The sequence below is a fragment of the Neopsephotus bourkii genome, unplaced genomic scaffold, assembly GCF_033783945.1.
Source record: "Neopsephotus bourkii isolate Nb327-2 ecotype Australia unplaced genomic scaffold, CSIRO-AGI_Nbou_v1 NB_1600, whole genome shotgun sequence".
In the NCBI taxonomy this organism is placed as follows: domain Eukaryota; kingdom Metazoa; phylum Chordata; class Aves; order Psittaciformes; family Psittacidae; genus Neopsephotus; species Neopsephotus bourkii.
The window spans coordinates 375,853-389,106 of NW_026902076.1; the positions used below are offsets into that span (position 1 = coordinate 375,853).

The 13,254-nt window shown below is 43.0% G+C and overlaps 1 protein-coding gene across 2 annotated transcripts in view; it reads right to left on the reverse strand.

The window, feature by feature from the left end:
* Nucleotides 1-13,254, reverse strand: part of INTS9 (integrator complex subunit 9) — an 80,421-nt gene that overhangs the window by 2,889 nt on the left and 64,278 nt on the right. Inside the window, exon 15 of one of the 2 annotated variants that reach the window (XM_061372172.1) lies at nucleotides 2,283-2,381. In XM_061372172.1, coding sequence (XP_061228156.1) covers nucleotides 2,283-2,381 — 99 coding nt within the window. Of the gene's footprint in view, nucleotides 1-2,282; nucleotides 2,382-7,280; nucleotides 8,974-13,254 lie in introns of those variants that run through there. The other variant, XM_061372173.1, reaches the window with a different exon arrangement.

The following is a 13,254-nucleotide window of genomic DNA, read 5'->3' on the forward strand; positions in this document are numbered from 1 at the left end:
GCTGCTTCAGAAAGTGTAACTGATTCCTGAGCCCCTTCTCCATCAGCAGGGAGGGCCAGGCAGGGTTCACACGTGCAGCAGTAGCTGACCCAGCGCTGTGGGTTGCTGCACGTGCGGGCACAGTGTGGAATTAACTAAGCACTTTTGAAAGATCATTTCATGGAGATGAAAACCAGATTCCTATAAGAAGAACAGTGGGGAAATTACCATGTAAAATAAGTTACCTCGAAGGAGGTGATCCTGCCCCTTTACTCTGCTCTCGTGAGAGCTCACTTGGAGTATTGTGTGCAGTTCTGGTGCCCTCAACATAAAAAAGGACATGGAATTGTTGGAACAAGTCCAGAGGAGGGCCATGAGGATGATCAGGGGACTGGAGCACCTCCAGTATGAAGATAGGCTGAGAAAGTTGGGGCTGTTCAGCCTGGAGAAGAGAAGGCTGCGTGGAGACCTCATAGCAGCCTTCCAGTATCTGAAGGGGGCCTACAAGGATACTGGAGAGGGACTCTTCATCAGGGACTGTAGTGATAGAAGGGCTAATGGGTTCAGACCTAAACAGGGGAAGTTTTGATTGGATGTAAGGAAGGAGTTCTTTACTATTAGGGTGGTGAGGCACTGGAATGGGTTGCCCAGGGAAGTTGTGAATGCTCCATCCCTCGCAGTGTTCAAGGCCAGGTTGGACAGAGCCTTGGGTGACATGGTTTAGTGTGAGGTGTCCCTGCCCATGGCAGGGGTTTGGAACTAGATGATCTTAAGGTCCTTTCCAACCCTAACTATTCTATGATTCTATGATTCTAAGTTCATGTGCCCTGCACCAGGATAGTTAGGTTAGGGAAGTGTCAGCACTGGTCTTTCCCAGTGAACGAGCAACTCAGTCCCTGGGAAAAAGGTGCTGGGAAAACTTCTCCCAAAGTTTTTGGCAAGACTATTTGATAGGGATGCATCTGCATGACACATGGGGAATTTGCCTGAAGCAACTCCAGTGCTGTGTAGCACCCAGTACTCTCCAGGTGACAGCCTGGTCTCCTTTCAACTCTGGATCTTTCTCACCATGTAGCATCATGTCTGAACCTACTGTGGTGATGTCCCCATGTTTCTTTCAACAGTCAGGGAAGGCTGTTTTTCATCCTTAGGAGAGAAATGCCATCTGCCAGGCTCGAATTCCACAAGCAGGGATGCACTTGACTCACTTAACAAACCCCACCATTTTCCCTTTAGCTGGTGTGCCTACGTGCATGCATGATGTTATTTATGCATGAATCATTCACATGGTTCTGTGTTTGTAGACTGAGGTTTTGGGGCTCGTCTATGCACAACTTCTGTAATTCCCAGAGGTCCCAGGCTCAGCCAATACTGACAGATACTGCTCTGCTGGCTTACCTCATCCACGTATGGGGGCTCTGCATTTTAAGGCTAGGTCTACATTTATTTGGTGTCAGGGATCAGTAGAGAAGAGATTAAATGAACAACACAAAAGAGAAAGTGGTCTCAGATCAACTGGATTGCAATACTCCATTTTTTTCAGTGTTACCTAGTGTTTCTAGGGAACTGACTTGGAAAAAGTAAGACTGTCTGCTGTGCACTGACTGATACAAATCCTTCACTGATCTTTACATCCCAGCATTAAAGACATTGCCACACTGGCCCTTCTTCCCAAGTGCAGCTCTGCTCTGCTGCCCAGTGGGAAAAGCAGCAGCATGCAGTGTGGCTTCACCAAGTTCCCTGCATGCTTATGAGTCAAAGGAGAAAGGGCAGCAGGGCATCCACCACTAAGCAGGTCCACCAGACATCTCCTTCTGCAGAGCATTAGTGGTGTCAGACTAAAGGAGGTGGTAGAAAGAGAGCGTACACTCTTTGCACAAGGATGTGCAATCTGCTTCTAGGGGAACAGGGCAATTTAAGGAAGACAGTCCCTTCACACATCTGATGTTTTAGGTCATCTCTCTCCTCTCACCCTCAGTTCTAGTCCATGGGAGGATAATGCTGATCCTGGTGTATGGGTTATAGAGGAGAGCAGAATGATCTGTAGCCTCTCTTGAATAATCTCGTTTCCCCTTTTATCTTCACCAGGCACATGGCCAATAAAAAGAGGTTAGAGATTTATTTGCATCCCACTCTCTACTCTAAGTGTAATTCCTCACTTGCACATGCCAGGACAAAGCATCTGATTGTGCTCCAATAGGAAAAGAGCTGTTGAAGGGGCTGTCTCATGAGAACAGCTGGGGTCCCAGATGGCAGGAAACCCAGTGTAAGGATATTTTTCTCCTTTTCCCATTATACTGTACCTGCAGCACATGCTTGTTGTCTTTAGTATGCAACACGGCAGAAACTGTTGCTAAGGAAATACCAGGCTTAATCTCCAAGGGCACAAGCGAATCTGCAAGCTAAAGCAAAAGAAGGATTTTGTTCAGCAAGTGATAATTTCAAACTTCACATGAATCCAGCTGTGAGTTAAATTGGCAGCATGGTATTTTTAAACATAGACTAATGAACTGTAAACACAAAACCACTGATACAATGACAAAGCCCTCCTCTTACCTGCTCTGTCCTCCTCCCAGCTCTTAAAGCTACTGACTTTCATACTGTTATGAGAGCAGCACAAGGTTTTCAATAACCAAGGCAAGTCTCAAAAAGCACAATTAAAAGGAATCCTTGTTTAAAAAGACATCAATTAATTCATTAATAATTTTGATTAATAAAACTCTACTCTAATTTGGCATTGCTTAGTATGTCTGTTGTGTTGATGGACAACGAAAAATCCAGGCCAGTTTATTTTCAGTTCCTTACTGCTGCGGCATTCTGACTGCAGAATAGCTAGAAGAAAGGAGTTTGCCCTTTAAAACACAGTTGCCACTGTCTGTTCTATAATTCCTCTCTGAAAGAAATAAAATTTAGCTTTGGCTCCATCCTTGAATTCAATGCCAACCTCCCAAGCTCATCTGCACAGGGGGTGTTGGCAATGAACGTGGAGTGGGCAGTGCCACACCTGCTGAGACTTGTGGATGTTGGCCAACTGGGAAGCACCTCTCCCAGCCATGTTTCCAAAGGAACACTGCAGAAAACAGTGCTCATGAACACAGGAAATCATTCTCTTTTTCCCTCTGAAGGAATTTTAGATGACATATATTCTCATCTAGGCACTACGTGCTCTGGAGTTCTATCCATGACTGCAGCCAGGATCTAGTCCTAGATAAAGAGGTACCTTCACAGTGCATGTGCCAGCAACTCAAGCTCTTTCTGAGTATCCCTCCCTGTTATTCACTGTGGACCTGAAGGCCAGGTGCGTGAAGTCTGCTCTGTGCCTGTGGGGAAACCCTGCAGACTCACAGAACAAAAATGGGTAAGAATGCTCATGCATTATACCTCTAATAGGAAGACTTTTTAGACCTGAGAAGTAACACCTAAAGGGACAGAACCCACTTGGCTGCTCATCCTAATAGTTGTACCATCAACCTATCCAGAGCATCAACCCATCTCATGTAGAAAGAGCCTCTACAAGATGACCTTCACGGTTCCTTTTCATTTCCAAACAAATGGCACCTCCAGTTGGAGCCACATACTAAGAAAAGCTTAACCTCCTGGTAAACAGATTCTTTTGAATCTTCAGTCAGCTACTGCAGCACTTCCACAGAGTGGAGAACCAAGTATCACCACTGCCCTGCCAGCAAGGCAACACCAGCAGGTTTTTAGCAACCTGGTCTAGTGAAAGGTGTCCCTGCCTGTGGCAGGGAGGTTGGAACTGGATGAGCTTTAAGGTCTCTTCCAAACCAAACCGTTCTATGAGTCATTCTAATCTTTACCTTGCCAGACGCTCCCATGTACGAAAAGCAGGAGAGAAACTGAACGGATTTTTGAAAAGCATGTACATTCCCATTTTGTAGACAGTGCACCTGAGGCAAAGAAAGCCTGTATTCCTTACCAAAGACCATCTAGTGAATTCTCAACAGGGCTCAAACCAGGAGAGGGATGGAGCAGAACAACTGAACCCTGCCACTTCTCAAGAGACTTCAGATACCAATACTTTACTGCTGAATACTCAGGTCTGCCGTAAATTATGATTATGTAGGTGATCACTGTATTACTGCAAAGCTCTAATCCTTGTGAACATACAAGCAAGTGAACTTGACTTCAAAAAGCACTCACTACAGGCCTAATCCTTTTGCCACTGAAGCACTGAGAAGGTTTTCCTGTTTGTTGGCTTCAATGGCAGCAAAGTTCAGCAAATCCTAATGACATCTGAAAATCTTACCTACCACTATTAAACCTGCAGGAACATTTTGAGAGTACCTCCTTGAAATAAAACAGTTGGATAGATGATTGTGTTGGAAACACACAGACATTTTAGGGCTGCATTTAAATCCCCTAAATGTTGCACATATTCAGACTTGGTGGATCTGAGAAATCAAAATTTCACGGAGTAATTCACATTGCTGTCTCTCTGGAACTCTCTTCAAGATCTTTAAAGCCAGCAGTTTGAATACAGCCTTTACAATTTGTTGTTGAAGGCTAAGAGAATGAAAATATAATGATAATCATTGCTTCAGATTTCCCCTGGGACCTAAAAATAGTAACACTTGCAGCAGTGTGTTATGCTGCACTTTGCAGTGGTCGAAGGCACTTTCCATTCCCACCACCTTCCAGAGGAGGATCAATACAAAGCGGGGTCTAATGAAGAATACATGGCACAATGACAAACACTGTCAAGAGAAAGATCCTTAACAAACATGGCTCTGCTTAGAATCCAAGTCCTCTTCTGCTACTGAAATACTTTTGTTATTAACATTTATATAGCTTTTAACCACACAGCTGGTGAACAGCAATACTTTAATTATTAAAAGTCAAACAGACAATAAGGCAGATGTTAATCTTTATTTTCTCTAAGATATTGCTTTGTCTCACAGCCCTCTCCATGTTGCGGCCAATCCTCTTATTATAGAAGTTCACTGACCCAAACCAGAAAGGTCATTTAATCATATCCAGTAATTCACCCACCAAGACCAGACAGCAGTGATATACTCCCTTCAACTGACCTCCTACACACACAGATCACAGAACTCTTCCAAAATGCTGGATAAAGAAACTCTTTTCAGAAAGACAGAAAATCTTGTCTATACTCCAAGCAATGGCAACTCCACCATTTCCCGTCACAAGCTGTTCCAAACCTCAATTTTCCCTGCAGCTAGGAAACTGTGTCTTATTTCAAGGCTGAATTTGTCCAACTTTCGGTTTCTGGATCTTGTTATGCCTTTGCCTGTGAGACTGAAAAGCCCCCCACTATGCAAGAATAAATGTGTCTTCCTTCCAGTCATTATCACAAGTCTAATGCCACATGCTGGCATGAGAAGTCACGAAAGCAGAAACACACAGCACTGAGAACTAACATCACATTAATCAGTCCCCTGCCCTTGGGCCCTTGGACTGCCTTAAGACCAACTTGTCTGTGTATGTGTACTGTTCATTTTTTCAATCCCTCCTGTTAAGGGAAGTTTAAAGCAGAGACCAACCAAAATCTAAGTCATTGACTCTCAGTAGTCTGAAACTGCAAGTGTTGATGTGAACCTTGTAACAGCTAAGGGAGAGAAGACTCAGCTTGGGATGTGCTGCTCCTGTGATCAGCGCTGTCCATCTATGCTCTTACAAAGCCAAGACATTTTTAATGTAAACTGCAGTTGAATCTTTTGCCTAGGATTGCATTTTACACAACAAAACGAGATCTGACACATACTGGACTCTTCATTAGAGACTGTAGTGGTAGGACAAGGGGTAATGGGTTAAAACTTAAACAGGGGAAGTTTTGGTTGGTGTCCTCAACATAAAAAAGGACATGGAACTGTTGGAACAAGTCCAGAGGAGGCCACAAGAATGATCAGGGGACTGGAGCACCTCCCATATGAAGATCGGCTGAGAAAGTTGGGGCTGTTCAGCCTGGAGAAGAGAAGGCTGCGTGGAGACCTCATAGCAGCCTTCCAGCATCTGAAGGGGGCCTCTAGGGATGCTGGGGACGGACTCTTCATTAGAGACTGTAGTGGCAGGACAAGGGGTAACGGGTTAAAACTTAAACAGGGGAAGTTTAGATTGGATATAAAGAGGAAATTCTTTCCTGTTAGGGTAGTGAGGCACTGGAATAGATTGTCCAGGGAGGTTGTGAATGCTCCATCCCTGGCAGGGTTCAAGGCCAGGTTGGACGAGGCCTTGGGTAATATGGTTTAGAGTGAGATGTCCCTGCCCATGGCAGGGGGGTTGGAACTTGATGATCTTAAGGTCCTTTCCAACCCTAACTATTCTATGATTCTATGTGAGGCCAAACACTTCTGTTCACCAAACTATAATTATTTATAAAGAAGAACAAAGTACAAGTGTTAGGTTTCTCTGAAGTCTCCACTCAGGCTTCACAAGGGACAATTCTCCGTAGGCTTATGGTCACATGCTGTCTTCAGTCACCAGCCCCAAATCCTCTCATTGGTAATTAAGAGATGAACAATAACTGAGGATAGGATCTGAAACTCTTGGAGAGAAAAAAAAACCAACCCTGAGGCTGAATAATCAGTGAATAAAATCAGGAGAGGACTGGAATTTTACCACCCATGGTCTTGGTCTTGTGGATGATTTTCCCAGGGACAGACATACACCAGTGCAATAGCATTACGGTAGGAAGTCTGACCCAGCAAGGAGAAGCAAAGCCTGAGCTGAGTGAAGTGAGCTGGACCTTCACTCTCTAGGACTGGAGCAAAGAGGAACAGGCAGTAGCACAGCAAAGTTTAGCAGTAATTAAAATCTCCTTAACCTTTAAGATCTGAAATTCACTGATGTATACACTAGGTTATAGGATGCATATTTAGAAATGGACACAGCTGGGTTTTTACATCAACATTGAATGTGTATTTTCCATATCTTCACACTGTGCATAAATGTATGAACTCTGCCTTAGAGGTAGAAGCCAGAGTTGCAATTCTGGATCAAACCAGAGAAATCAAAGACATGAAACAGAGATGTGAAACCACTGGGCAGAATAGACCCATTATTAACTCAATCCATTGCAAGTCCTTAGAGAAAATAGACTTGTAATTCATTCACTGTAGGAAGGACCAGTTCTGTTCAGTGCTTGAGCAATATGTAGAACTCAGAAATTAGACTAGAGGGGTCCATTGCTAATGCTACTGTACTGTACAAGTACATATAAGTACAATAAAGCAAATGAAGAAGAAAATTTAAATACCATCAATAGTTGATCAGATGGGACTAACACAAGAGCTTCCTCTGCTAAGACAACTACTGAGGGAATTGGGGCAGCCCCAGCATGTGCTATATGAAGCACTACCAAGGTACCACATGGGAAATTACAAACTGGATTTGCACAGCAGCCCTGAGGTGGGGAAAGCACTGGCTAAAGCAAAGATATTCCCAGACTGACCCCTAAAGAGTCTGTCTTGAGCCTACTCCCATACAGTTTTTATAACTGACTCAGTACAGAATGAAGAGAGTGTTCAGAAGGCCTCACTGAAGTTTGTAGAGGCACCCTCAATAGAAAGAAAGATCAGACTATCATACAGGAAGAACTAGATGACCTCAAGAACTGGAGTGAGAAAGCCAAGACAAAATTCAATAATGTGAAATACAAGGCCAGGGACTGGGTTAATACTGAGAATTTCTGCTGTGAACTGGCAGCTCCTGGAAATGACAGAGGTGAAGAGTCCAGGGGTATTAGGTCATCCCATGAGTACTGAGAGTCACAAATGTGACACAGCCATGAAAAAGCTAAATGCAGCTCCAGAAAATACCAGGTAATTCTAGCAGAGATGAGCTACTGCTATTATATGGGGCCCAGGAAGATCTCATCTGAACTACGGTAAATTGTGGGTAATTTAAGTTCAAGTAAGATATTCTGAAGGGTAGATTAGGGCAGGAAAAGCTGTCTTGTAAGGGGAAACTAAATATCTTTGCTTGTTTAGCCTGGTAAAAAGAGAGCAAAAAGGAGAATTTGATTATGTAAACACCACAGGGAAAATACCAACAAAAGGGAAAATCTATTTATGATAAAACATGATGTTAAGATAAGTATGTGCAGAACAGCCATGAATAAGTGTAAGTGGGAAATTAGGATGTTTCTAGCCATCAGAGACAGTGGGGGTTTGAACAGCGTTCTAATGGGAACAGCAGGGGCAAAAGTCTTCGTAATTTGAAGCTGGTGCCTAACAGTTTTTGAGGCACATTATAAACACTATTACTAACTGCACCTGGGTTCTGGATAGGTAACCCATGAGGGCACTTCCATTTCCAGGTGAAATCATTGTTTACAGCCTTGTAGCTTGCCAGGTATGGAGAGACTCTCAGCCAGATCCTAGCCCTTAAAAATAGATGCAATTTGTATGCAACAGAAAAATATTCTCTCCCATTTATTAGAGAAAAAGCCCAAAGACTTTGAGATCTGCCTGCCTTCAGCAGGAGTCCACCAGGGCCCAGGGAACAGTTTCACAGAGGATTTTACAGTAAGTAGTCCTCAGCAAAATCTGAACAGAGAACAACCTGCCTCATCCTCCATCTCTCCACTCACCTTGCTCCTCACACACATCAAATCCAGTTTCTGAATGCAGAAAAGCATCTTCCCAGTTTACCTTTAATAGGAAAAGAGTGACCAAATATTCCACATAAAAGCTGTGAAACAGCCCTTTCACAAGCAGGGTTGACCTGCATAGTCAGTCTTATAAACAGAAGAAAATACATGCTCTTCATCCTGTCACTATATTTGGATAGCAATGTTAGGAAAGGAAGGCAATTTACCTCACCTCCTACCTCCCTGCCTCTTCTTATCCCTTCGCTATTTAAGCATCAGAAGCTATGTTGTCACTTGAAACCACACACGGAAATGCACAAGAGGTTATGGTGTGGGCAGAACTCTCAAACAGATTCAGCTTTGGCTTTATACCATCTGCTAAATCAGGCAGAGTCTGAGTGCAGAAAGTCTGCAAGTATCAGATCCTGCAGAGCAAACAAACAGATATGTAGTCAAACACATGCACTGAAGGGGAAAAGTCTAAAGATTTAAATATGCCTGTGGAGTAAGCATTCATGACCAGCAAGCACATTAAACAAGGCACAAGTTTGCTACAGGCTACTGTGCAGTACAACGAATTTGAGGAAATTTTGTAATGAGACTTAAAGGAACAAGGGCATTTCCAACAGAGAGGAATAAACATCTGAGAACTAAGGGCATCTATATAATCATCAGTGGGTGATCCGAGTCATGTCTTGTTGGAGCTCCAGCCTCAGACTTTACAGAATCCAAGTGTTTTAAATGGGATGATTAAGTTGCTAAACTAACCCTAACTTAATAGATCTTTCAGTCTCTGTAGGTCTGCTATAATTCTCTCTGGAGCAGATTTTACATTCTCATTAACTTCAGTGGATGAAGAATCATGCCATAAATATCTGAAGTTTTCATACTATTGCTGCAAATGCCTACATCTTAGCTTTACTCTTCCATAGAGCCAATATCCAGTGGAGAAATAAAACAAGCTGAAGGGGTAGTTCTGCAGTTTTGAGCAACAAAATAAACCTCTCTTTTTTTATGTACATGTTCCATGTTCAACTAATAAACCAGGGCTCCTGGTCAATGTGCTGAAGCCTGGAAATCCAAACAGAAATATACGTACTGACCAACCAACAAGAAATAATCCTGGGTGGGAACATAAGCAGTAGTCTCAGTACTAAAGCTAAAAAAATGGCTTTTTGCCAGTCCCATGCCAAGAGACAGTTTTACAAAGGTATTTAAGAAGTGTAATGAAGTAGATTTATGGCTGTTTAATGAAGCTCTTCCCCAGTGTGCTGCACATCCTGGGAGCAGGCAGGAAACAGTTGTTTGAGGAATGTACGAGAGGACGGTGGAAGGCAGAACCAGCTGAAGCAGAAATAAGCCTCAAACTTGAATGACAGGTAGGGGAAGCAAGGACATAAACATCTTCAAAGTACAGGCAAGCAGCTTACAGATGCAAAAGATCAGTAATGTGAAAGATATGAAAAGGGCATCAACCACAATATTAAAAAAAAGATAGTAACCAGTTTATGAGTCAGAATGTCAAGTCAGAATGTGATACTGTTGAAGCTGACTGGGGAGAGGTGTGTGGCTAGAAAAGAGGGTTATCTTACAGTCAGCCATTAAAAGTAAGGGAGAAACAAACCTAGACAGTTATATGGGCAGGCAAATGCAGGTTCGGAGCAGAAACGCAGACTTGATTTTCATCAATCTAAACAGGGCAACATGTGGGTAAGACCAATCAGAAAAAAGGTACAGAAGAAACAACAACAAAATGCAAAAAAAAAAGTAAAGGAAATGAAGGGTAGCACATTCAAAACAAACAAAAGAGGGGAGGAAGGAGGAGAATTCTCTGCAGAAGCACGGGAGGCTGAATGACCAGGCAGAAGAGACACTGGAGTGAGGTGGGAGCCATTTTTAAGAAGAACAGAACAGCTGACTGCATTGAACACCAATGACATAAAGCAGAAGACAGCAGACTTCAGTTGCTAAGGCTGCGTTTGAGAAATGGATAGTAAAAGCTGGGACAAGAGTAGTTTTGGTAGAATGTCAAAAGGTGAAGTCAAACTCAAGAATGAGAGAGGGATTCTAGGCAACTTTACAGTCAGTGGATTCAGTGAGCAGGGAGCTGAAAGGAGGAATGATAGAAGTAGAAGCAAGCAGGTGGGTTACATTTCATTTACTTTATAATAAGACTATGGAATCTTTATACAAGGGGGAATAGTCAGGGGAAAAGGAACAGAGAGATCAGGAGACTGGATAATGTGGGATCACCAAAATAAGTTGAGCATTAGAAGAAAGACAAAAATTAAAAGTCTTCAGTCCCTGAAACATGAAGGAAGTTGGAGGGGCAAGACGAAAGCTGTGTTTTGCCTTTCTTTCTCTCAAAAGAGGGACTGGCAAGATTCAATGTAGAAAGATAAGTCAGGACAGGAGAAAGGTGGGGTGGCGTGAAAGCCACATCATTATAATGGGCTGCCAGTTCTTCTCTGCAATAGCTCTTTATAATTTCACTTTCATGACAGGCTGTGCATTGCACATTCACACTCTTCTATACTGGCCTGTGTTCTAAGGAACTTGCAAATAGAGTATTTTAAACCACAAAGCCCTCACTGAAGTCAGTCTGCTGGTGAAATCAAGTGATCCGCACCATTGTTCAGCTGTAATTAAACTGGAGGCACATTATTTGCTCAAACACTACTGTTTAATTTATCTGTTTGCTCCAGAAGGTGTTTTCCATTTTCCCATCATTCTCCTGTGATTAGACAATGCCTAGCCAATTTCCAGGAAGCAGTCTTTTTCTTTATTATTTTTTAAAGTGAAAAGCAGATGCCAAGAAGAACAAATTAGTTAAAGTGTAAAGGTTCCCACAATCCCTCTGAGAGCCTTTCCAGCCTGGTGCCTCGGGACTGTTAAAACCTCTCTCTAAACAAAAGCTGCTCCAAGTGTAAATCTCATTAACATACAACAGTCCTGCTTGACCTGACTTTGCTCTTCGGTGAAGTGATTGAAATGTAGACAAGCTCCAGCAATATAAATTTACCGTAGTCTGAGAGGCCAGAATCTGAACCACTGTAAGAGTTTTGGAAAGGAACTTTCACACTATCATACCATCAGTCTGTACTGACTGAAACCACACTGAGACAACTGAGTTTCAAAAGCTTTAAGACAGACAGCAGTTTGAGCACATGTCCATGCCTAAGAAAGGGCTGTGGGTGTTAGGACAGGGCCCTGATCAGGGCTTTATTGAAGCAGACATTCATTTATGAGGCTTTTAGCTGTACTTTAGACACAAGTCTTAGCCCTGCAGCTCATGTAGCAATTACTTTTTCTCCCAGGGTAAATTTCATCATTGCGTTTTTGGCTAACATGGTTTTGACAAATAAGAAGCCTTTGCAAGGTTTGCTAGGAGCTATGAAACACCCTTTCCAATTGCCACTTGAGCCTTCACAGCACTCCAGAGCTAGCGGTAGTCCATGTGAAACAAATGCCCTTTTCTTGCAGTATAAAAATTCCTATATATTCAGGTGTTGAATGAGATTACTGAAAAGGAGACATTAGGCAACAAATATTCCCCACCAGTGAGCCTCATCAATCATACCTGCAATCCTGTACTGCACAACAGACCCAGCAGAAGGGAAAGGTACAACCATTTTTTGCCACCACTGTGAAAGCCCTGCCTGACACCAACCATTTGCATCAGCCTCCAAAAACCAATGTCCTCATTACCTCTCTGCACAACAGGACAGACAGACAGGGCTCTTCTGCTGGGGAAGTGAATGACGCAATCCATGCAGATGGCACATAAAAATTATTAGACCACGACAGGAGGTAAGGTGCTTATTTAAGGGAGTTTAGCATCAAAGGAACTACAAGCATCTGCTCCCATTTATTTCAAAACCAAACAATGATCCTTTGGGATTGGCTGTTGTAACTGGTTACACAGAGTAGGAGAGATAACATAGTGACACTACGCTGCTTAGACTCAAAGACCAAAGTCACAGAGAGTGGGAGACAATGTAACATCCCTCCCATGCTTTATAACCGCTCTGCAGGTCAAACTGGAAGCAAAAACTGGCCTCCCACAGTGATGTGGTGAAGACATGCTGAAATAGAGATTGTCCTGGAGACAGTCTGTGATCACTACAAAGTTGGAATTGTTATTCCTCCAGCAAGTTCCTAACCTCTAGCAAGGTCTAACTCCCAAAGAACTCCCGGAGGCAAGGAAAAGCCATACACCTAACACCAGCAGGGAAGGACAAAAGCTTTCCTGAAAGTCTCAGAGATTATCTAGTATACCTAATTTTTTGTATATTAAAAAATCTTTTCAGTAGTGTCACTACATACGACATAGCTTTTTGTAACAAGTTGGTAAGTTCAGCTTTGGAACCAGAGAGAATACCCGGATGTGGAAAATCACTTAATGTTTCTACTCCCTGAGCACAGAAATTAGGACTCCTGGGTGAACAGAATTTGATGTTCTTTGTTAGAGGGAAAAAAGGACACTTCTGTCAACATTCCTGTCTGCAGCTTTCTGCTTGAACTCTCCAAGTTAAGAATGAATGCAATAGAAACCAGCTCTCATCTTCTGCATGCTTCTTTGCTGCCAGTTCCCAGGTTGGTGAATGTAACATAGTCTATAACATTGTCTACAGTGCACTCTTCCTCCAACATCCTGGCAGTTTTGGGAAGTGCTCTTATTTCTGTGCACTGCTTTCACCTAGCGG